The sequence below is a fragment of the Nerophis lumbriciformis genome, linkage group LG15 (genome assembly GCF_033978685.3).
Source record: "Nerophis lumbriciformis linkage group LG15, RoL_Nlum_v2.1, whole genome shotgun sequence".
Classification (NCBI taxonomy): domain Eukaryota; kingdom Metazoa; phylum Chordata; class Actinopteri; order Syngnathiformes; family Syngnathidae; genus Nerophis; species Nerophis lumbriciformis.
Window position 1 is genome coordinate 29535817 of NC_084562.2, and position 24184 is coordinate 29560000.

At 39.8% G+C, this 24184-nt stretch overlaps 1 protein-coding gene across 3 annotated transcripts in view; it reads right to left on the reverse strand.

Moving 5' to 3' along the window:
- The window catches only part of fn1b (fibronectin 1b), a 142748-nt gene that overhangs the window by 66402 nt on the left and 52162 nt on the right, over nucleotides 1-24184 (reverse strand). For all 3 annotated transcript variants that reach the window (XR_012050846.1, XM_061974613.2, XM_061974614.2), the window contains exons 13-20: nucleotides 19705-19860; nucleotides 16228-16356; nucleotides 16016-16159; nucleotides 7696-7817; nucleotides 7448-7616; nucleotides 3024-3200; nucleotides 2818-2946; nucleotides 2554-2643 (exon numbers count right to left, since the gene is read on the reverse strand). Coding sequence is in view for 2 of the 3 variants with exons in the window: in XM_061974613.2 (XP_061830597.1) it covers nucleotides 2554-2643; nucleotides 2818-2946; nucleotides 3024-3200; nucleotides 7448-7616; nucleotides 7696-7817; nucleotides 16016-16159; nucleotides 16228-16356; nucleotides 19705-19860 (1116 nt within the window). In the remaining variant the exon portion in view is untranslated. The remainder of the gene's footprint in view (nucleotides 1-2553; nucleotides 2644-2817; nucleotides 2947-3023; nucleotides 3201-7447; nucleotides 7617-7695; nucleotides 7818-16015; nucleotides 16160-16227; nucleotides 16357-19704; nucleotides 19861-24184) is intronic.

Genomic DNA, 24184 nt, shown 5'->3' on the forward strand with positions numbered 1-24184 from the left:
CTAAGTGCTAAACAAGATATACAAACATAATAAAACAATCACTTACTGTACAATGTCTGCTCTCACTGGGATAAAGACTGATGGGATGTTTATATCTTCCTCTTTACATCAACAATTCATCATAATCCTCACAAAGGGTTAAAAAAAAAGTGTTTTTTCGTGTGTTTCTGGCCATCTCCGGGTCTAAGTTGGATGTGAAAGTTGACCAACTTGTGGGTTTATGTCCACAACCTTCTACTATCCAGGTGAGAGACATGATTTGTCATCTAGAAATAACTTTCACCAACTCAGAGGCCATGCAGCAGCTCAATATGTCAATATTATAATAAGCTAGTTAGCTCTCTGTGATTACGGCAGATCTGAAAATAGTTTGTCTGTGTTAGCACTTATAATAACAATATCGCAAATACTTGTTAATATTCAGGTCACCACATGTAAATTAAGTATTGTTGGCACTTTTTTGGATGTTTTTAGAGGACTTTATGGATGCCATAGTGCACTCCTATTACCCGTATTTTACGCACAATAAGGCGCCCTGGGTTATAAGCCGCGCCTTCAATGAACGGCATATTTCAAAACTTTGTCCACCTATAAGCCGCCCCGTGTTATAAGCCGCATCTAACTGCGCTAAAGGAATGTCAAAAAAACAGTCAGATAGGTCAGTCAAACTTTAATAATATATTAAAAACCAGCGTGATGTGGGCGCGCATGGAGTCGTATATCAACATGGACGGAGCTGCGTGAAAAAAGCCACCCGGCCTCTTCGCGTAAACTTCCCTTAACCACTCGCTCATCTTTTCTTCATCCATCCCTTCGAGTTAGCTTTTATGATGACGCCGGCTGGAAAGGTCTCTTTTGGCAAGGTCTTCCTTTTGAATATCACCATGGGTGGAAGTTTCTGGCCATTAGCATGGCAAGCTAGAACCACAGTGAAGGATGACTTCTCATTCCCTGTGGTGCGAATATTCACCGTACGTGCTCCCGTTGTATCCACAGTGCGGTTCACAGGAATATCAAAAGTCAGTGGAACCTCGTCCATGTTGATAATGTTCTCTGGCCGGATCTTTTTTTCAGCTATCTTGTTTTTACAATATGCACGGAAAGTAGCCAGCTTTTCTTGAAAGTCTATAGGCAGTTGCTGTGAAATAGTAGTCCGTGTGCGGATGGAGAGATTGCGTCTTTTCATGAACCGGAAACCTGTCGCTTAGTAGGAGCCATTTTGTGGTCTTTACAGATGTAAACACACAAAGGAAATGAAACGTAATATCCGCGCGCTTCTTCTTCTTCTACGCGGGCGGGTGGTTGCTTACAGTAGAAGAAGAAGCGCTTCCTCTTCTATGGGGGCGGGTGCTTACCTTGGCGGTTGCTTGCGTAGAAGAAGAAGCACTTCCTCTTCTACGGGGAAAAAAGATGGCGGCTGTTTACCGTAGTTGCGAGACCGAAACTTTATGAAAATGAATCTTAATATTAATCCATATATAAAGCGCACCGGGTTATAAGCCGCACTGTCAGCTTTTGAGTAAATTTGTGGTTTTTAGGTGCGGCTAATAGTGCGGAAAATACGGTAGCTGCATTGTTAGCCACCTCCTACTTGCCGTATTTTACAACTTAGAATGCATAAAAAAAGAAAAACATATGTTCTTGTCTTACATAAGGATTGTGCATGATTGCAAAAACAAAGGGAAGTTTCCCTTTAACAATCATAAATAGTTCACCATTTTTGGTGGCACAATCAGGTAGGCATGTGTTAATGATCAATCAATCAACTGATTGAACAATAAAGGAAAAGAGTAACAACAATCAAATGATTACAAAGTCAGGCGGGAATATAACGGCTTCAAGCCGGATGGGCAATACGAGCCCATCAACACGGACGACCGAGCGAGCACGACAAGTTTGTCGGAAAGCAAAAACAACAACTACAACAAAAAACACCTCCAACTGAGGGGAAAAAATGCACTTCAATAAAAATTCAACATCTTGAAGTGCATTTTTTGTTCTAGAAGCCATTAAGTTGGTAAATGGAGGTTCCACTGCATAAAATACATAGAAGCAGAAGGTCAGAATAATTGTATCTAAGTTATCACAAAACTTTGTGTTCCCATGAGTTCCCGGCGAGGAGACAAAAGCTGTCTTTGGTCTTGCCGAGCAAAAGGCTTGTAAAACTCCACTGTGTACGATGGGAAGCGACATGAAGGTGTCGGTTTCTTTGATCTATTGTGATCCACAGGAAGATCTTGTCTTGACCCGAGATCTACAAAGCGGAGAGGAAGCAAGACCTGACGCAAGCTCCAGGCATCTTTTCGTTGAACTGTTTTGAGACCGAGTGCGACAGCTTTTTACGACCCCATATCCCCTTAGAAACAGCTGTTGCTATGTAATCAGGGAAAGTCCAAATAAAAGCAACCATTTCGTCAGAGCGTGGTGGAAGACTGTACAAAGTGTACAGCCCAGACGTTTCTCCTCATGAGCCAAATTGAATCCTGTCTCTGTTTAATTCTTTGCTTCTTGTCTGTTTAATAGATGTCATCGGGGTTTGAACCTGACACTCACCAGTGATAGGAGCTTCAGGTCTGGACCATCTGATGCGGATTGACGTCTCTCCCACGTCGTCAATGGTGTGCTGAGCAGGAGTGTCAGGAGCTAAGAAAACATGAGTTTGGTTCACTTGGGGAAGCAGAAGAGCCTGACTGGCCAAAAATAAAAATACGGTTGAGACCCCAGCATACCTCACATAGAATGTTCTCAGGCGTTCATCAAGATTTCATGATTTGGTGAACATTGTTCCAAAGTCTAAAGAGGTCAAGTGTCCTGTACCTGTAGTCTGTGATGTGGACAGGATGAGGGTGGCGTCGCCGTCGTCTGGCAGCTCGTAGACGTTAACGTTGTACCTGCGCCCGGGCAGGAGGTCGCCGATGGTGACGGAAGTGGAAGTCCGAGGAACATCTGCGACAGGAAACCAGAGAATCAACCCATCTGCGTTTGGCGAAGGATTTGACGGACAGACTCATTTTTGTTTTTACCCAGAACTTTCCGCTTTGCGCCCTCCTCGCTGAGCTCGTACTCCACCCTGAAACCGGAGATGGTGGACGAGGCCGAGGTCCAGGACACCACGAAGCTGTTGGAGGTGATTTCTGTCACCGACTCGGAGGTGTCCACCAGAGGAGGAAGTTGGGTGGTCTCTCCCTCGGATGTCTCCACTGCAACATGAAGTATTGTTTGAAGTACTCCTGCTTCATATTCTAGTACACGGCTGTCCAAAGTGGACTAGAATACGAAACTTTGGGACAAATTGAGTGTAAATGGTGAAATGTACAAGCTGCTGAATGGCGCGAGTCGAACTGAAATGCTAACGTTAGCGTGCTAACAGTTAGAATGCGTCAAGTACCAAGTTGTAAAAATAGCTAACAAAGTTAGCATGCTAACACTTAGCAGGATTAGGCGCTAAGGTATATGACTCTGAGGTGTTCGGCTGTAAAATTGGTTGCATTTATGTTATTCACATGTGAATAATGCTGTATAGTAGACTGTATTTATATTATTCATATGTGAATAATGCTGTATAATAGACTGTATTTATGTTATTCACATGTGAATAATGCTGTATAATAGGCTGTATTCATGTTATTCACGTGTGAATAATGCTGTATAATATACTGTATTTATGTTATTCACATGTGAATAATACTGTATAATAGACTGTATTTATGTTATTCACATGTGAATAATGCTGTATAATACTGTATTTATGTTATTCACATGTGAATAATGCTGTATAATAGACTGTATTTATGTTATTCACATGTGAATAATGCTGTATAATAGACTGCATTTATGTTATTAACATGTGAATAATGCTGTATAATGGACTGTATTTATGTTATTCACATGTGAATAATGTTTATAATGGACTGTATTTATATTATTAACATGTGAATAATGCTGTATAATAGACTGTATTTATGTTATTCACACGTGAATAATGCTGTATAATAGACTGTATTTATGTTATTCACATGTGAATAATGCTGTATAATAGACTGTATTTATGTTATTCACATGTGAATAATGCTGTATAAGAGACTGTATTTATATTATTCACATGTGAATAATACTGTAAAATAGACTGTATTTATGTTATTCACACGTGAATAATGCTGTATAATAGACTGTATTTATGTTATTCACATGTGAATAATACTGTATAATAGACTGTATTTATGTTATTAACATGTGAATAATGCTGTATAATAGACTGTATTTATGTTATTCACATGTGAATAATGCTGTATAATAAACTGTATTTATGTTATTAACATGTGAATAATGCTGTATAATGGACTGTATTTATGTTATTCACATGTGAATAATGTTTATAATGGACTGTATTTATATTATTAACATGTGAATAATGCTGTATAATAGACTGTATTTATGTTATTCACATGTGAATAATGCTGTATAATACTGTATTTATGTTATTCACATGTTAATAATGCTGTATAATGGACTGTATTTATGTTATTCACATGTGAATAATGTTTATAATGGACTGTATTTATATTATTAACATGTGAATAATGCTGTATAATAGACTGTATTTATGTTATTCACACGTGAATAATGCTGTATAATAGACTGTATGTATGTTATTAACATGTGAATAATGCTGTATAATAGACTGTATTTATGTTATTAACATGTGAATAATGCTGTATAATGGACTGTATTTATGTTATTTACATGTGAATAATGTTTATAATGGACTGTATTTATATTATTAACATGTGAATAATGCTGTATAATACTGTATTTATGTTATTCACATGTGAATAATGCTGTATAATAGACTGTATTTTTATTGTTCACATGTGAATAATGCTGTATAATAGACGGTATTTATATTAATCACATGTAAATAATGCTGTATAATAGACTGTATTTATGTTATTCACATGTGAATAATGATGTATAACCGACTGTATTTATATTATTCACATGTGAATAATGCTGTATAATAGACTGTATTTATATTATTCATATGTGAATATTGCTGTATAATGGACTGTATTTATGTTATTCACATGTGAATAATGCTGTATAATAGACTGTATTTATATTATTCATATGTGAATAATGCTGTATAATAGACTGTATTTATGTTATTCACATGTGAATAATGCTGTATAATAGACTGTATTTATGTTATTCATATGTGAATATTGCTGTATAATGGACTGTATTTATGTTATTAACATGTGAATAATGCTGTATAATAGACTGTATTTATGTTATTCACATGTGAATAATGTTTATAATGGACTGTATTTATATTATTAACATGTGAATAATGCTGTATAATAGACTGTATTTATGTTATTCACATGTGAATAATGATGTACAACCGACTGTATTTATATTATTCACATGTGAATAATGCTGTATAATAGACTGTATTTATGTTATTCACATGTGAATAATGCTGTATAATAGACTGTATTTATGTTATTCATATGTGAATAATGCTGTATAATGGACTGTATTTATGTTATTCACATGTGAATAATGCTGTATAATAGACTGTATTTATGTTATTCACACATGAATAATGCTGTATAATAGACTGTGTTTATGTTATTCACATGTGAATAATGCTGTATAATAGACTGTATTTATGTTATTCACATGTGAATAATGCTGTATAATAGACTGTATTTATGTTATTAACATGTGAATAATGCTGTATAATAGACTGTATTTATGTTATTCACATGTGAATAAGGCTGTATAATAGACTGTATTCATGTTATTCACGTGTGAATAATGCTGTATAATATACTGTATTAATGTTATTCACATGTGAATAATACTGTATAATAGACTGTATTTATGTTATTCACATGTGAATAATGTTTATAATGGACTGTATTTATATTATTAACATGTGAATAATGCTGTATAATAGACTGCATTTATGTTATTCACATGTGAATAATGCTGTATAATACTGTATTTATGTTATTCACATGTGAATAATGCTGTAAAATACTGTATTTATGTTATTCACATGTGAATAATGCTGTATAATACTGTATTTATGTTATTCACATGTGAATAATGCTGTATAATACTGTATTTATGTTATTAACATGTGAATAATGCTGTATAATGGACTGTATTTATGTTATTCACATGTGAATAATGCTGTATAGTAGACTGTATTTATATTATTCACATGTGAATAATGCTGTATAATAGACTGTATTTGTTATTCACAAGTGAATAATGCTGCATAATAGACTGTATTTATGTTATTCACATGTGAATAATGCTGTATAATAGACTGTATTCATGTTATTCACGTGTGAATAATGCTGTATAATATACTGTATTTATGTTATTCACATGTGAATAATACTGTATAATAGACTGTATTTATGTTATTCACATGTGAATAATGCTGTATAATAGACTGTATTTATGTTATTCACATGTGAATAATGCTGTATAATAGACTGTATTCATGTTATTCACATGTGAATAATACTGTATAATAGACTGTATTTATGTTATTCACATGTGAATAATGTTTATAATGGACTGTATTTATATTATTAACATGTGAATAATGCTGTATAATAGACTGCATTTATGTTATTCACATGTGAATAATGCTGTATAATACTGTATTTATGTTATTCACATGTGAATAATGCTGTAAAATACTGTATTTATGTTATTCACATGTGAATAATGCTGTATAATACTGTATTTATGTTATTCACATGTGAATAATGCTGTATAATACTGTATTTATGTTATTAACATGTGAATAATGCTGTATAATGGACTGTATTTATGTTATTCACATGTGAATAATGCTGTATAGTAGACTGTATTTATATTATTCACATGTGAATAATGCTGTATAATAGACTGTATTTGTTATTCACAAGTGAATAATGCTGCATAATAGACTGTATTTATGTTATTCACATGTGAATAATGCTGTATAATAGACTGTATTCATGTTATTCACGTGTGAATAATGCTGTATAATATACTGTATTTATGTTATTCACATGTGAATAATACTGTATAATAGACTGTATTTATGTTATTCACATGTGAATAATGCTGTATAATAGACTGTATTTATGTTATTCACATGTGAATAATGCTGTATAATAGACTGTATTTATGTTATTCACATGTAAAAAAATACCTAAGTGTTTATTGTCTATTGTGAGCGAAGTGTGGTGCTGAATTTCCCCCAGGGATCAATAATGTACTTTCTATTCTATTCTATTGTATCAACATGGTCCTGATCCTTCAACTTGTATCAACATGGTCCTGATCCTTCAACTTGTATCAACGTGACTGTGTAATAGACTGTATTTATATTATATATATGAAAAGTTTGCTGCGTGCTGTCAGGATGACTCACATGAACCTTGGTTGGTGGTGAAGTCGAAGCGTGTGACCTCCCGTTGTCCGTACTGCAAGATGCTGATCAGCTGACCCTCGTAGGTGACGCCAGGACGCAGACCACTGATGGTGTAGGAGTTCAGGTTTCCGGGAACCACCGCCTCCCTCCAGGGACCGCGGGAATTTTTCTAGCAACGGCGAGAAGAAGAAGAAGATGAGGAGTTTGACAGGAAGCTTTGATGACAACATTCTGCTCTCAGGACTCACAATCTTCCATTTGAGGATGTACTGCGTGATGTGCACCGAGGAGGGGGGGTCCCACTGGATGGGGTGGGAGTCTGGCTGCTTGCCCGCCTCCGTGATGATGACCTGGACCGGCCGGTGGGCGCCTGGAGGGGCAAGGAAAGTCTGAGGGCGCTACATTGACATGCTGGTGTTAGCTGTGTGGGTGAAGATGTCTTCTGGGACTTTGACAAACAATGTCTGACATCACACCCCGGTACCAGGCTCACACCCACAAGGACCTGGACAAACATTTGGCCATGGACTGGCGCTCTAGAAAGTAGACATGGACCTACTTTCAGGGCCGATACGGATAGCGATTATTAGTAGTCAAAGGAGGCCGATAAGCGATAAGTTATTTAAAGATGAATATTATATGTCAGTAAACATCTGGACAAGACTTTACGTTGTTTTTGAACATTATTTTGTAGGAAAGGTGGGACCAGTAGTGACATAATGTTTGATGTTGTGTTTAATTGATCATCAAAAGACATCAAACACCTTTATTAGGTGTGAGAAATGAAGATGGATTTAGCATCAGAATTAGCTTGATTTGATATTTATTTCATTACACCGTGGCAATATCTGGGAGAGACAACATCAATGTGACTTCAACAAGGAGGAGGAGAAGGGCTGTCATTTAGGAGTACCGTATTTTCCGCACTATTAGCCGCACCTAAAAACCACAAATTTACTCAAAAGCTGACAGTGCGGCTTATAACCCGGTGCGCTTTATATATGGATTAATATCAAGATTCATTTTCATAAAGTTTCGGTCTCGCAACTACGGTAAACAGCCGCCATCTTTTTTCCCCGTAGAAGAGGAAGTGCTTCTTCTTCTACGCAAGCAACCGCCAAGGTAAGCACCCGCCCCCATAGAACAGGAAGCGCTTCTTCTTCTACTGTAAGCAACCACCCGCCCGCGTAGAAGAAGAAGAAGAAGCGCGCGGATATTACGTTTCATTTCCTTTGTGTGTTTACATCTGTAAAGACCACAAAATGGCTCCTACTAAGCGACAGGTTTCCGGTTCATGAAAAGACGCAATCTCTCCATCCGCACACGGACTACTATTTCACAGCAACTGCCTAAAGACTTTCAAGAAAAGCTGGCTACTTTCCGTGCATATTGTAAAAACAAGATAGCTGAAAAAAAGATCCGGCCAGAGAACATTATCAACATGGACGAGGTTCCACTGACTTTTGATATTCTGTGAACCGCACTGTGGATACAACGGGAGCACGTACGGTGAATATTCGCACCACAGGGAATGAGAAGTCATCCTTCACTGTGGTTCTAGCTTGCCATGCTAATGGCCAGAAACTTCCACCCATGGTGATATTCAAAAGGAAGACCTTGCCAAAAGAGACCTTTCCAGCCGGCGTCATCATAAAAGCTAACTCGAAGGGATGGATGGATGAAGAAAAGATGAGCGAGTGGTTAAGGTAAGTTTACGCGAAGAGGCCGGGTGGCTTTTTTCACGCAGCTCCGTCCATGTTGATATACGACTCCATGCGCGCCCACATCACGCTGGTTTTTAATGTATTATTAAAGTTTGACTGACCTATCTGACTGTTTTTTTGACATTCCTTTAGCGCAGTTAGATGCGGCTTACAACACGGGGCGGCTTATAGGTGGACAAAGTTTTGAAATATGCCGTTCATTGAAGGCGCGGCTTATAACCCAGGGCGGCTTATGGTGCGGAAAATACGGTAGTCAAAGGAGGCCGATAAGCGATAAGTTATTTAAAGATGAATATTATATGTCAGTAAACATCTGGACAAGACTTTAAGTTGTTTTTGAACATTATTTTTTAGGAGAGGTGGGACCAGTAGTGACATAATGTTTGATGTTGTGTTTAATTGATCATCAAAATATATCAAACAACTTTATTAGGTGCGAGTAATGAAGATGGATTTAGCATCAAAATTAGCTTGATTTAGTATTTATTTCATTACACCGTGGCAATATCTGGGAGAGACAACATCAATGTGACTTCAACAAGGAGGAGGAGAAGGGCTGTCATTTAGGAGTAGTTGTTTTTTTCAGGGCTGATACTGATACTGATTAGTAGTAGTCAAGGAGGCCGATAAGTGTTGTATTCATTTGCAGTAAAAGTTATTGAAACATGAATATTATATGTCAGTAAACATCTGGACAAGTTGTTTTTTAGCATTAATTTTTAGGAAAGGTGAGACCAGTAGTGACATAATGTTTGATGTACTGTTTAATTGATCATCAAACACATTTATTCGGTGTTTCTAAGAGGAGCATCAACATTTTATTTCTAAATATAGAACATCTCCTGGGAAAACGGGTCAAAATATGACATTTCTCTACATCACAATAACTCATCTACTCCATTTTATACACTTTTACAAATGTAGGTATGGCATACCTGCCAACTTTTGAAATCAGAAAAACCTAGTAGCCAGGGTCCAGGGGCCGCAGGCCCCGGTAGGTCCAGGACAAAGTCCTGTTGGGGGGTTCACTTCGCCCCCCTGACGCAAAATGATTGATTGCATTCAGACAGGTTAAAATGTTGCTAAAACCATCACTTTTCTATCAGTCACAGTGACTTTTCAAAACAAAAATATTACAGCAAAAATCATATGGGTTGATTGACATGTTTATTCTGTAAGCTAACTTCAATAGTTTGAAATTATTTTGACAGTTAATGCCAGTTATCCTGTCAACCTTTCACAAGACTTCAATTTGTTCATTGAAAGTATAAACAGTATAAACATTTTTTACAGTAAACAAATGTAACAATTCCATTAAAAAAAAAATTGGTGTCATTATTAACTTTCTGTCCAAGCTTGTATAATCTACTGCCTTGTTCAATTGTAAAAAATATTCTGTGCCTAAAATTCACATTTCTATCACAATTATCATACTGTAAACATGGTAAGCTAACTTCATTAAAATTAATAGTCCTGTCAATAGCATGGAATTACAATTCAAATGTAGTTTTTTTGTAAGCCTTTCAAAAGAATTCAAAATATGAAAAATTCATGAAAATGAATTGAAGCCATCAGACACTTGAAAAGTGGCACATCACATCTCTAATGTAATCATTTGAACTTTTCAACAGAAATAGCACTGCAAAAATATTAAGGACATACTTCTGTATTTTGGTAGTTATGCTGTCAACATTTAACAAGATTTCTTCAACTTGGACTTGAAAGCATAAATAGTATAAACACTTTTAACAGTATAACAGTACTAAACAATTCCAATAGATAACATTGGTGTCATTACCTTTTTGTGGCTAAAATCCAAATTTATTCTATCAGATTGATGTGATCATGCCAGTGCGATTGGAAGTCCATGCTCAATTATTGCCTCCGTAAATAAAACTTCGGCATTTATCACATCCAAAGAATCTGTTTGGGCGACGAAAAAAGTTGAAAGTTTTCCACTTGTATCGCTAGCAACGGCATTAGACTTGTGTTTTTTTGTCCCAACGTGGTCTTTTACATCGCTAATTCCTCCGTGTCCGATCGAAAAATCTTGTCTGCACAAGGTGCAATTCGCGTAGTTTTCACCCTTTTTGGAACGGATAATTATTCCCGGATAGGCTTTTGAATATTCTTCACGGAATGACTGCAGTTTTCTTTTCGGTTTAAGACTCGTTTGCGATTTTTCTCCGGCTGATTCCATGATCGTTCGCTCGTTTGGAAACAATGGCAACTGTTTGGCAGCGGTGCTATAAATAGCCTCGCGCATGGCATTCGGAATGGCTCGATAGGAAGTTACGGGAAGCAGTGTCGATTGTCATTGTTTTACGAGATTTCGTGAATAAAACTTTAAAAAAAAAAAAAAAATTTAATTAATGAAAAACCGTATTTTTTATCACTGCAACCGTAACCCGGAATAGGTTGATGAAAACCGCACTAATTACGGGAAAACCGGAGTAGTTGGCAGGTATGGTATGGATCCGATACCAAGCAGTTACAGGATCATACATTGGTCATATTCAAAGTCCTCATGCAGAGGTGGGTAGAGTAGCCAGAAATTGTACTCAAGTAAGAGTACTGTTACTTTAGAGATTTTTTACTCAAGTAAAAGTAAGGAGTAGTCACCCAAATATGTACTTGAGTAAAAGTAAAAAGTATGTTGTGAAACAACTACTCAAGTACTGAGTAACTGATGAGTAACCTGTTCTTTTAATGATGACAGCAACAAATAATGCACAAAAACATAAAAATAGCAATGAGCAAATTCAGAGCCAGGAATATCTCTTAAGCAACTAAAACAATAATATACATTAAATAATAATACATTAACATAAAAAAAATGAAGGCAAATTGAGCCACAATAACTTAACAGCACCATAGGCTCAGTAGGCAGAGATTACAAAGGAAAATAACAAGTTAGCCTTTACGCAAACCATAAACTGATAGGTGTGGGCTGCACCTGAGAACACACTGTGCACTTCTGATTGATGTTTGTATGCATGTGTGTGTGTGTGTGTGCGACTGTGAGCGTGTGTGTGTGTGTGTGTGTCTATGAGGCTGCAGTGCGTTAATAAATGTCCCCACACGATGTACATTTGACAGTGATTCATAGCAGGGAAGCTAACATCAGACTACAGTGACAGCCAAAATATCTACTAACGTTACTTACTGCCATGTGCTTCCTCAAATTTGACGTTGAGTTCATGTAAGCTTAAGCTTGTTGTTTGCCGCTGAAACTTTATGTGCAGTTAATCATGTGACCGCCTGGCTCTGTTTGATTGGTGAAAAGGAGTCAATTGCAGAGGTGGGTAGAGTAGCCAGAAATTGTACTCAAGTAAGAGTACTGTTACTTTAGATATTTATTACTCAAGTAAAAGTAAGGAGTAGTCACCCAAATATGTACTTGAGTAAAAGTAAAAAGTATGTTGTGAAACAACTACTCAAGTACTGAGTAACTGATGAGTAACCTGTTCGTTTAATGATGACGGCAACAAATAATGCACAAAAACATAAAAATAGCAATGAGCAAATTCAGAGCCAGGAATATCTCTTAAGCAACTAAAACAATAATATACATTAAATAATAATACATTAACATAAAAAAAATGAAGGCAAATTGAGCCACAATAACTTAACAGCACCATAGGCTCAGTAGGCAGAGATTACAAAGGAAAATAACAAGTTAGCCTTTACGCAAACCATAAACTGATAAGTGTTGGCTGCACCTGAGAACACACTGTGCACTTCTGATTGTGGTTTGTATGCATGCGTGAGTGTGTGTGCGACTGTGAGCGTGTGTGTGTCTGTCTATGAGGCTGCAGTGCGTTAATAAATGTCCCCACACGATGTACATTTGACAGTGATTCATAGCAGGGAAGCTAACATCAGCCTACGGTGACAGCCAAAATATCGTTACTAACGTTACTTACCGCCATGTGCTTCCTCAAATTTGACGTTGAGTTCATGTAAGCTTAAGCTTGTTGTTTGCCGCTGAAACTTTATGTGCAGTTAATCATGTGACCGCTTGGCTCTGTTTGATTGGTGAAACGTCACCAGCGACTGCATTTGATTGGTGAAACGCAGGCATGCGATAGATCCTACTTTGAAGGTCTGTCTGACAGACCAAAACAAACAAAGCGTGCATTAACAGATGGATAAAAATCAGTAGCGAGTAGCAAGCTGAATGTAGATAAAAGTAGTGGAGTAAAAGTAGCGTTTCTTCTCTATAAATATACTCAAGTAAAAGTAAAAGTATGTTGCATTAAAACTACTCTTAGAAGTACAATTTATCCCAAAAGTTACTCAAGTAGATGTAACGGAGTAAATGTAGCGCGTTACTACCCACCTCTGTCCTCATGTGTCCAGGGACATGTTTCCTGACTTTATAAACATAATATACATTTTGAAAAAAGGGAAAAAAGATTTTGTGACGATACAAATTATTGATGTAATCATAGTAGTATCGACGAGATACGCTCTTGTACTTGGTATCATGACAGTGGATGTGTAGATCCACCCATGGCGTTTGTTTACATTCAGGAGCGCTAGCTTGCTGTTAGCGGTGAGCTATTGTATCCTCCTACGGTGTGTAGTGAAGCATGTTTAGTGATAACGCTACATGTAAGAAACTTACTTTAGTTGTCGCCATGGAGGCCAGGATTAGTGGTTTAGAAGTAGCTAAAACACTGCGGATGGATGTTAGCCGCTAGCTAGCTAGCCATGTCTTAAAGCAGCTCTTCCTGAGGGTGTTTCAGTGTTATAACTTCACCTTTATCTTTACCTTTTACACCAAAATGCGTCCGTTCTCCCTTTTCTGTCTACACACTGTGTCTGCTTGTAAGTACTCTGTGTGTGTGCGCTGCCCAACATGCTCCTCTGCTTGTAAAACCAGCTATGTCATGACATGATGTCATGCCCGTAAAAAAAAAGGGGGAACCGGTACTTTTCAAACAGATTATAGTACCATTTTTGATTCATTAGTACGGCGATACTATACTAGTACCGGTATACCGTACAACAGTCGCTGAGCAGCTGCCTTCCCTGGTGGTGCTCCAACACTCTAGAACAGGGGTGCTCATTACGTCGATCGCGAGCTACCGGTCGATCTCGGAGGGTGTGTCAGTCGATCACCAGCCAGGCATTAAAAAAATAGTCCTAAAAATGAGCGATCATAAATCTTCACTATGACGTCACTTTCGTCACTTGATTGACATTCACGGCACCCGAGGGTCTTCTGAGATGACGCTGGCTGCTGCCAGCTCATTAAAATTACCGACTGGAAGGCGAGAAACACTTTATTTCAACAGACTCTGGCGCCGTACCTGTCGTCAAAACTCCAAAGACCGACTGCACAGTTGCGCTACCAAAACAAGAGTCTCAGAAAGCTGGCGTGCACAAGCTAGCAAGCTACGGAGTTTGCCGACAATGTATTTCTTGTAAAGTGTATACAAAGGAGTACGGAAGCTGGACAAATAAGATGCCAAAAACCAACCACTTTCATGTGGTATTGGACAGAAAGGAGGACTTTTTTTCTCCTCCATTCGAAAATGCGAACGTTTTTAGCACCACTGTCTGATTCCTATCAATGCAAGTCATCAGAATCAGGTAATACACCAACTTATATTCTTGTCTTCATGAAAGAAAGGAATCTATATGTGTTAAACATGCCTGTATTATCTTTAAACACCTTTAACTTATTAACAATATTAACTATATGTGTTAAACATGCTTGTATTATCTTTAAACACCTTAACTTGTTAACAATATTAACTATATGTGTTAAACATGCTTGTATTATCTTTAAACACCTTTAACTTATTAACAATATTAACTATATGTGTTAAACATGCTTGTATTATCTTTAAACACCTTTAACTTATTAATAATATTAACTATATGTATTAAACATGCTTGTATTATCATTAAACACCTTTAACTTGTTAACAATATTAACTATATGTGTTAAACATGCTTGTATTATCTTTAAACACCTTTAACTTGTTAACAATATTAACTATATGTATTAAACATACTTCTATTATCATTAAACACCTTTAATTTATTAACAATATTAACTATATATATTAAACATTCTTGTATTATCATTAAACACCTTTAATTTATTAACAATATTAACTATATGTGTTAAACATGCTTGTATTATCATTAAACACCTTTAACTTGTTAACAATATTAACTATATGTGTTAAACATGCTTGTATTATCTTTAAACACCTTTAACTTGTTAACAATATTAACTATATGTATTAAACATACTTCTATTATCTTTAAACACCTTTAACTTATTAATAATATTAACTATATGTATTAAACATGCTTGTATTATCATTAAACACCTTTAACTTGTTAACAATATTAACTATATGAGTTAAACATGCTTGTATTATCTTTAAACACCTTTAACTTGTTAACAATATTAACTATATGTGTTAAACATACTTCTATTATCATTAAACACCTTTAATTTATTAACAATATTAACTATATATATTAAACATTCTTGTATTATCATTAAACACCTTTAATTTATTAACAATATTAACTATGTGTTAAACATACTTGCATTATCATTAAACACCTTTAATTTATTAACAATATTAACTATATGTGTTAAACATGCTTGCATTATCATTAAACACCTTTAACTTATTAACAAAAACATGTTTTTCATAAATAAGTAAATATAAATGATATATATGAATGAGGTAGATCCCCACGACTTGTTCAATCGAAAAGTAGCTCGCCTGCAGAAAAAGTGTGAGCACCCCTGATCTAGAACCATGCAAGCCAGAAGCAGGAACTCTTCCTAAAGCTGAAAGTGACCCACCTTGGTGAGTCTGCTGGGGATCACATCTCATTTCTCCGATCCCGTTGCCATAGCAATAACAGCGGTACTGGATGCCGTGAATAATTTTGTCCCAGGTCTCTCCGATCTGGTAGTAGGCTCTGGTCTGAGGCTCCTGACACTGATCTGCGGAAGAAGATCGGAACATGACGGAACAGGCGGGCGGCGGTTGTCAATCGGAGCCAGGAACGTACCGATGGCGTCACACTTCCAGCGTCCACGTCCCTGTCCGTAGCAGGTGCAGTTCATCATGTAGCCTTCATCGTGGCTCTTGGAGAACTGCTGGTTGACCTCGTAGGTCAGACTGTCCACGATGCACTGGTCTGGACACGCATAGGCAGGTTAGCTTCAAACGCCTGGCTTGTGCTCGCTAGGGCTGCACCACTAATCCACATCTAGTCAAGGTTTCAATTGGTGCCATAAAGTAGTGTTTTTATAACTATTTTGAGCCAAGGAACATATTTTGCGTTGAAAAAAATCCTGAGGCACACCACCAGCAGAAATCATTAAAAAACTAAACTCAGTTGACAGTAAAAAGTCGTTGTCGCAATTGTTGGATATGACTTTAAAGCATAACCAAGCATGCATCACTATAGCTCTTGTAGACTTATTTGGAGTTTATTGCTGTTTTCCTGTGTGTAGTGTTTTACTTCTTGTCTTGCGCTCCTATTTTGGTGGCTTTTACTCTTTTTTGGGGTATTCTCCTGTAGCAGTTTCATGTCTTCCTTTGAGCGATATTTCCCGCATCTACTTTGTTTTAGCAATCAAGAATATTTCAGTTGTTTTTATCCTTCTTTGTGGGGACATTGTTGATTGTCATGTCATGTTCGGATGTACTTTGTCTTTGCTCCACAGTAAGTCTTTGCTGTCGTCCAGCATTCTGTTTTTGTTTACTTTGTAGCCAGTTCAGTTTTAGTTTCGTTCTGCATAGCCTTCCCTAAGCTTCAATGCCTTTTCTTAGGGGCACTCACCTTTTGTTTATTTTTGGTTTAAGCATTAGACACCTTTTTACCTGCACACTGCCTCCCGCTGTTTCCCACATCTACAAAGCAATTAGCTACCGGCTGCCACCTACTGATAAGGAAGAGTATTACACGGTTACTCTGCCGACCTCTAGACAACACCGACACTCAACAACAACACATCATTTGCAGACTATAATTACTGTTTTGCAAAAAATATTTTTAACCCATCCATCCATCCATCCATCTTCTTCCGCTTATCCGAGGTCGGGTCGCGGGGGCAGCAGCCTAAGCAGGGAAGCCCAGACTTCCCTCTCCCCAGCCACTTTGTCCAGCTCCTCCCGGGGGATCCCGAGGCGTTCCCAGGCCAGCCGGGAGACATAGTCTTCCCAGCGTGTCCTGGGTCTTCCCCGTGGCCTCCTACCGGTCAGACGTGCCCTAAACACCTCCCTAGGGAGGCGTTTGGGTGGCATCCTGACCAGATGCCCGAACCACCTCATCTGGCTCCTCTCCATGTGGAGGAGCAGCAGCTTTACTTTGAGCTCCTCCCGGATGACAGAGCTTCTCACCCTATCTCTAAGGGAGAGACCCGCCACCCGGCGGAGGAAACTCATTTGGGGCGCTTGTACCCGTGATCTTGTCCTTTCGGTCATAACCCAAAGCTCATGACCATAGGTGAGGATGGGAACGTAGATCGACCGCTAAATTGAGAGCTTTGCCTTCCGGCTCAGCTCCTTCTTCACCACAACGGATCGATACAGCGTCCGCATTACTGAAGATGCCGCACCGATCCGCCTGTCGATCTCACGATCCACTCTTCCCTCACTCGTGAACAAGACTCCGAGGTACTTGAACTCCTCCACTTGGGGCAGGGTCTCCTCCCCAACCCGAAGATGGCATTCCACCCTTTTCCGGGCGAGAACCATGGACTCAGACTTGGAGGTGCTGATTCTCATCCCAGTCGCTTCACACTCGGCTGCGAACCGATCCAGCGAGAGCTGAAGATCCTGGCCAGATGAAGCCATCAGGACCACATCATCTGCAAAAAGCAGAGACCTAATCCTGCAGCCACCAAACCAGATCCCCTCAACGCCTTGACTGCGCCTAGAAATTCTGTCCATAAAAGTTCAGAACAGAATCGGTGACAAAGGGCAGCCTTGGCGGAGTCCAACCCTCACTGGAAACGTGTCCGACTTACTGCCGGCAATGCGGACCAAGCTCTGGCACTGATCATACAGGGAGCGGACCGCCACAATCAGACAGTCCGATACCCCATACTCTCTGAGCACTCCCCACAGGACTTCCCGAGGGACACGGTCGAATGCCTTCTCCAAGTCCACAAAGCACATGTAGACTGGTTGGGCAAACTCCCATGCACCCTCAAGGACCCTGCCCAGAGTATAGAGCTGGTCCACAGTTCCACGACCAGGACGAAAACCACACTGTTCCTCCTGAATCCGAGGTTCGACTATCCGACGTAGCCTCCTTTCCAGTACACCTGAATAGACCTTACCGGGAAGGCTGAGGAGTGTGACCCCACGATAGTTAGAACACACCCTCCGGTTCCCCTTCTTAAAGAGAGGAACCACCACCCCGGTCTGCCAATCCAAAGGTACTGCCCCCGATGTCCACGCGATGCTGCAGAGTCTTGTCAACCAAGACAGCCCCACAGCATCCAGAGCCTTAAGGAACTCCGGGCGGATCTCATCCACCCCTGGGGCCTTGCCACCGAGGAGCTTTTTAACTACCTCAGCAACCTCAGCCCCAGAAATAGGAGAGCCCACCACAGATTCCCCAGGCACTGCTTCCTCATAGGAAGACGTGTTGGTGGGATTGAGGAGGTCTTCGAAGTATTCCCTCCACCGATCCACAACTTCCGCAGTCGAGGTCAGCAGAACACCATCCTCACCATACACGGTGTTGATAGTGCACTGCTTCCCCTTCCTGAGGCGGCGGATGGTGGTCCAGAATCGCTTCGAAGCCGTCCGGAAGTCGTTTTCCATGGCTTCCCCGAACTCCTCCCATGTCCGAGTTTTTGCCTCCGCGACCGCTGAAGCTGCACACCGCTTGGCCCGTCGGTACCTGTCCGCTGCCTCAGGAGTCCCATGAGCCAAAAGAACCCGATAGGACTCCTTCTTCAGCTTGACGGCATCCCTCACCGCCGGTGTCCACCAACGGGTTCTAGGATTACCGCCACGACAGGCACCAACTACCTTGCGGCCACAGCTCCAATCAGCCGCCTCTACAATAGAGGTAAGGAACATAATCTATTATTATTATTATTATTACAATTTTTGCTTGCAGAAATTAGTCAATTTTATAATTTCAAATAAGTTATTTACCTTCCAGTTACCGAACAATAGTAAACAATTGTACAGTAAGTCTATATCATTTTAAACGGTAACTCGCATTATTATTACATTATAAACACGTATTTCATCAGTCTAGCAACATGATGTCAGAGTCGGTCTGCATAAAACCAAATATTTTGAAAGTAAATTATTTCTTGGAGACAAGAATATGTTAACGGTCTAAAAGTAACATGTCTTCTCACTCATTATGTCCGCAGTTTAATGCATTTTTATGTATAAAATATAAGAAAAATCGCAATTTTGGGGAGAAAATTTGCAATTAGGTTTTTTTCCCCCCCAAAATAGTGCAGCCCTAACTTGCACCGTCAAGATTGTGCGGTCATGTCTTTTCCCCGACCTCGCAGCTGTGAGTGAGCGACGCAGTTCCACTCGCCGCGGCCGCTGCCCAGGCACGTGCACTCCATCATGTGACCCATGACATCATGGCGCTTGTCCCACTTGTCTCCCACGCGGTGCATGACGCCGTCGTTGGTGGTGCACACCTCCTCCTGAGCTGCAAACACACAAACAGAACTTGATATTCCTCTTGTATTGATTTGTCTCTGTTTGCTGCGTCCAAACAACTTTGATGGACTCTGTGTCCTTACACATCAGTCATTGTCTACTAGTGGCCATCACCCCACATTCATGTTACTGTCCTTAACCACGGTATTACGCTAGAGTGGGTCCTTTCACATACCTTTTGATAAGTGGTAGAAAACGGCTGGATGAAGGCTTGGACAACACACACAGTGGGGGGAAAAACTACAGGTAAAAGCCAGTAAATTAGAATATTTTGAAAAACTTGATTTATTTCAGTAATTGCATTCAAAAGGTGTAACTTGTACATTATATTTATTCATTGCACACAGACTGATGCATTCAAATGTTTATTTCATTTAATTTTGATGATTTGAAGTGGCAACAAATGAAAATCCAAAATTCCGTGTGTCACAAAATTAGAATATTACTTAAGGCTAATACAAAAAAGGGATTTTTAGAAATGTTGGCCAACTGAAAAGTATGAAAATGAAAAATATGAGCATGTGCAATACTCAATACTTGGTTGGAGCTCCTTTTGCCTCAATTACTGCGTTAATGCGGCGTGGCATGGAGTCGATGAGTTTCTGGCACTGCTCAGGTGTTATGAGAGCCCAGGTTGCTCTGATAGTGGCCTTCAACTCTTCTGCGTTTTTGGGTCTGGCATTCTGCATCTTCCTTTTCACAATACCCCACAGATTTTCTATGGGGCTAAGGTCAGGGGAGTTGGCGGGCCAATTTAGAACAGAAATACCATGGTCCGTAAACCAGGCACGGGTAGATTTTGCGCTGTGTGCAGGCGCCAAGTCCTGTTGGAACTTGAAATCTCCATCTCCATAGAGCAGGTCAGCAGCAGGAAGCATGAAGTGCTCTAAAACTTGCTGGTAGACGGCTGCGTTGACCCTGGATCTCAGGAAACAGAGTGGACCGACACCAGCAGATGACATGGCACCCCAAACCATCACCCAACCATGCAAATTTTGCATTTCCTTTGGAAATCGAGGTCCCAGAGTCTGGAGGAAGACAGGAGAGGCACAGGATCCACGTTGCCTGAAGTCTAGTGTAAAGTTTCCACCATCAGTGATGGTTTGGGGTGCCATGTCATCTGCTGGTGTCGGTCCACTCTGTTTCCTGAGATCCAGGGTCAACGCAGCCGTCTACCAGCAAGTTTTAGAGCACTTCATGCTTCCTGCTGCTGACCTGCTCTATGGAGATGGAGATTTCAAGTTCCAACAGGACTTGGCGCCTGCACACAGCGCAAAATCTACCCGTGCCTGGTTTACGGACCATGGTATTTCTGTTCTAAATTGGCCCGCCAACTCCCCTGACCTTAGCCCCATAGAAAATCTGTGGGGTATTGTGAAAAGGAAGATGCAGAATGCCAGACCCAAAAACGCAGAAAAGTTGAAGGCCACTATCAGAGCAACCTGGGCTCTCATAACACCTGAGCAGTGCCAGAAACTCATCGACTCCATGCCACGCCGCATTAACGCAGTAATTGAGGCAAAAGGAGCTCCAACCAAGTATTGAGTATTGTACATGCTCATATTTTTCATTTTCATACTTTTCAGTTGGCCAACATTTCTAAAAATCCCTTTTTTGTATTAGCCTTAAGTAATATTCTAATTTTGTGACACACGGAATTTTGGATTTTCATTTGTTGCCACTTCAAATCATCAAAATTAAATGAAATAAACATTTGAATGCATCAGTCTGTGTGCAATGAATAAATATAATGTACAAGTTACACCTTTTGAATGCAATTACTGAAATAAATCAAGTTTTTCAAAATATTCTAATTTACTGGCTTTTACCTGTATTTAGTCACTAATTGTGCAAGTTCTCCCACTTCAAAGGGTGAGAGAGGCCTGTCACTTTCATCAAAGGTACACTTCAGATATGAGAGACAAAATGAGGGAAACAATTACAGAAAATCACATTTTCTGATTTTTAAATCATTTATTTTACATCGCAAGCTAGCGGTGGATGGTGGAGGGTGTGTCAGTCCATCGCCAGCCAGGCATTACAAAAATAGACCTAAAAATGATGGAGCATCACATTCATTCACGGCACCCGAGGGTCTTGTGAGATGACGCTGGCTGCTGTCCGATCATTATTAAGAAAAAATGACCGACAGGAAGGCGAGAAACACTTTTTACTTCAACAGACTCTCACGCCGTACCTGCTGTCAAAACTACACAGTTCCTGTCGTCACAATAAAAGCGCTGCCTCATCCTGCCTGTGCTAACAAAATAAGAGTCTCAGAAAGCTAGCGTGCATTAAAACACCTTTAACTTGTTAACAAACACCTCTCTTTCATAAATAAGTAAATATAAATGACATATATGAATGATCCCCTCCACTTGGTCAATTGAAAAATAGCTCGTCTGCAGAAAAAGTGTGGTGTAAAATAAGCATTTACCGTATTTTCCGCACTATAAGGCGCACCTAAAAACCACAAATTTTCTCAAAAGCTGACAGTGCGCCTTATAACCCGGTGCGCTTTATATATGGATAAATATTAAGATTCATTTTCATAAAGTTTCGGTCTCGCAACTTCGGTAAACAGCCGCCATCTTTTTTCCCGGTAGAACAGGAAGCGCTTCTTCTTCTACGCAAGCAACCGCCAAGGTAAGCACCCGCCCCCATAGAACAGGAAGCGCTTCTTCTTCTACTGTAAGCAACCACCCGCCCGCGTAGAAGAAGAAAAAGCGCGCGGATATCACCGTACGTTTCATTTCCTTTGTGTGTTTACATCTGTAAAGACCACAAAATGGCTCCTACTAAGCGACAGGTATCCGGTTCATGAAAAGACGCAATCTCTCCATCCGCACACGGATTACTATTTCACAGCAACTGATATTCCTGTGAACCGCACTGTGGATACAACGGGAGCACGTACGGTGAATATTCGCACCACAGGGAATGAGAAGTCATCCTTCACTGTGGTTCTAGCTTGCCATGCTAATGGCCAGAAACTTCCACCCATGATGATATTCAAAAGGAAGACCTTGCCAAAAGAGACCTTTCCAGCCGGTGTCATCATAAAAGCTAACTCGAAGGGATGGATGAAGAAAAGATGAGCGAGTGGTTAAGGTAAGTTTAAGTTTACGCGAAGAGGCCGGGTGGCTTTTTTCACGCAGCTCTGTCCATGTTGATATACGTATGTTTGTGATTGCACATTTGCGTACATTTTGGGAGTGAACAGAGTTGTTAGAACGCTGGTTTTTAATATATTATTAAAGTTTGACTGACCTATCTGACTGTTTTTTTGACATTCCTTTAGCGCAGTTAGATGCGGCTTATAACACGGGGCGGCTTATAGGTGGACAAAGTTTTGAAATATGCCGTTCATTGAAGGCGCGTCTTATAACCCAGGGCGCCTTATGGTGCGGAAAATACGGTAAACGTTTTCTGTAAGTCTTCACACACTATTTTGGCACATTCCTCCATGCAGATCTCCTCTAGAGCACTGGTATTTTGGGGCTGTCGCTGGGCAACACAGACTTTGAACTCCCTCCAAAGATTGTCTATGGGGTTAAGATCTGGAGACTGGCTAGGCCACTCCAGGACCTTGAAATGCTTCTTAGGAAGCCCCTCTTTGGTTGTGTGTTTGGGATCATGGTCATGCTGAAAGACCCAGCCAGGTTTCACTTTCAATGTCCTCGCTGATGGAAGGAGGTTTCCACTCCAAATCTCACCATACATGGCCCCACTCATTCTTTCCTTTACACAAAGGAGTGGTCCTGGTCCCTTTGCAGAAGAACAGCCCCAAACCATGATGTTTCCACCCCCATGCTTCACAGTAGGTACAATGTTCTTTGGATGCAACTCAACTTTTGACTTTTGACCAAAATGTTCTATTTTGGTTTCATCTGACCATGTGACAATCTCCCAAGACTCTTCTGGACCATCTACATGCTCTCTAGCAAGCTTCAGACGGGTCTGGACTTGTACTTGCTTAAGCAGGGGGACACGTCTGTTACTGCAGGATGGTAGCCTCTGGTACTTTGGTCTCTGCAGGTCATTCACTAGGTCCCATTCTGGGATTTTTGTGATAATTCTGACCCCACGCGGTGAGATCTTGCATGGATCGAAGAAGATTATCAGTGGTCTTGTATGTCTTCCATTTTCTAATAAGTGCTCCCACAGTTGATTTCTTTGCCCCGAGTTGCAGAGTCAGTCTTCCCAGCCGGTTCAGGTCTACAATGTTGTTTCTGGGGTCCTTTTACAGCACTGTGGTCTTGGCCATAGTGGAGTTTGGAGTATTTGAGGCTGTGGACGGGTGTCTTTTGTAC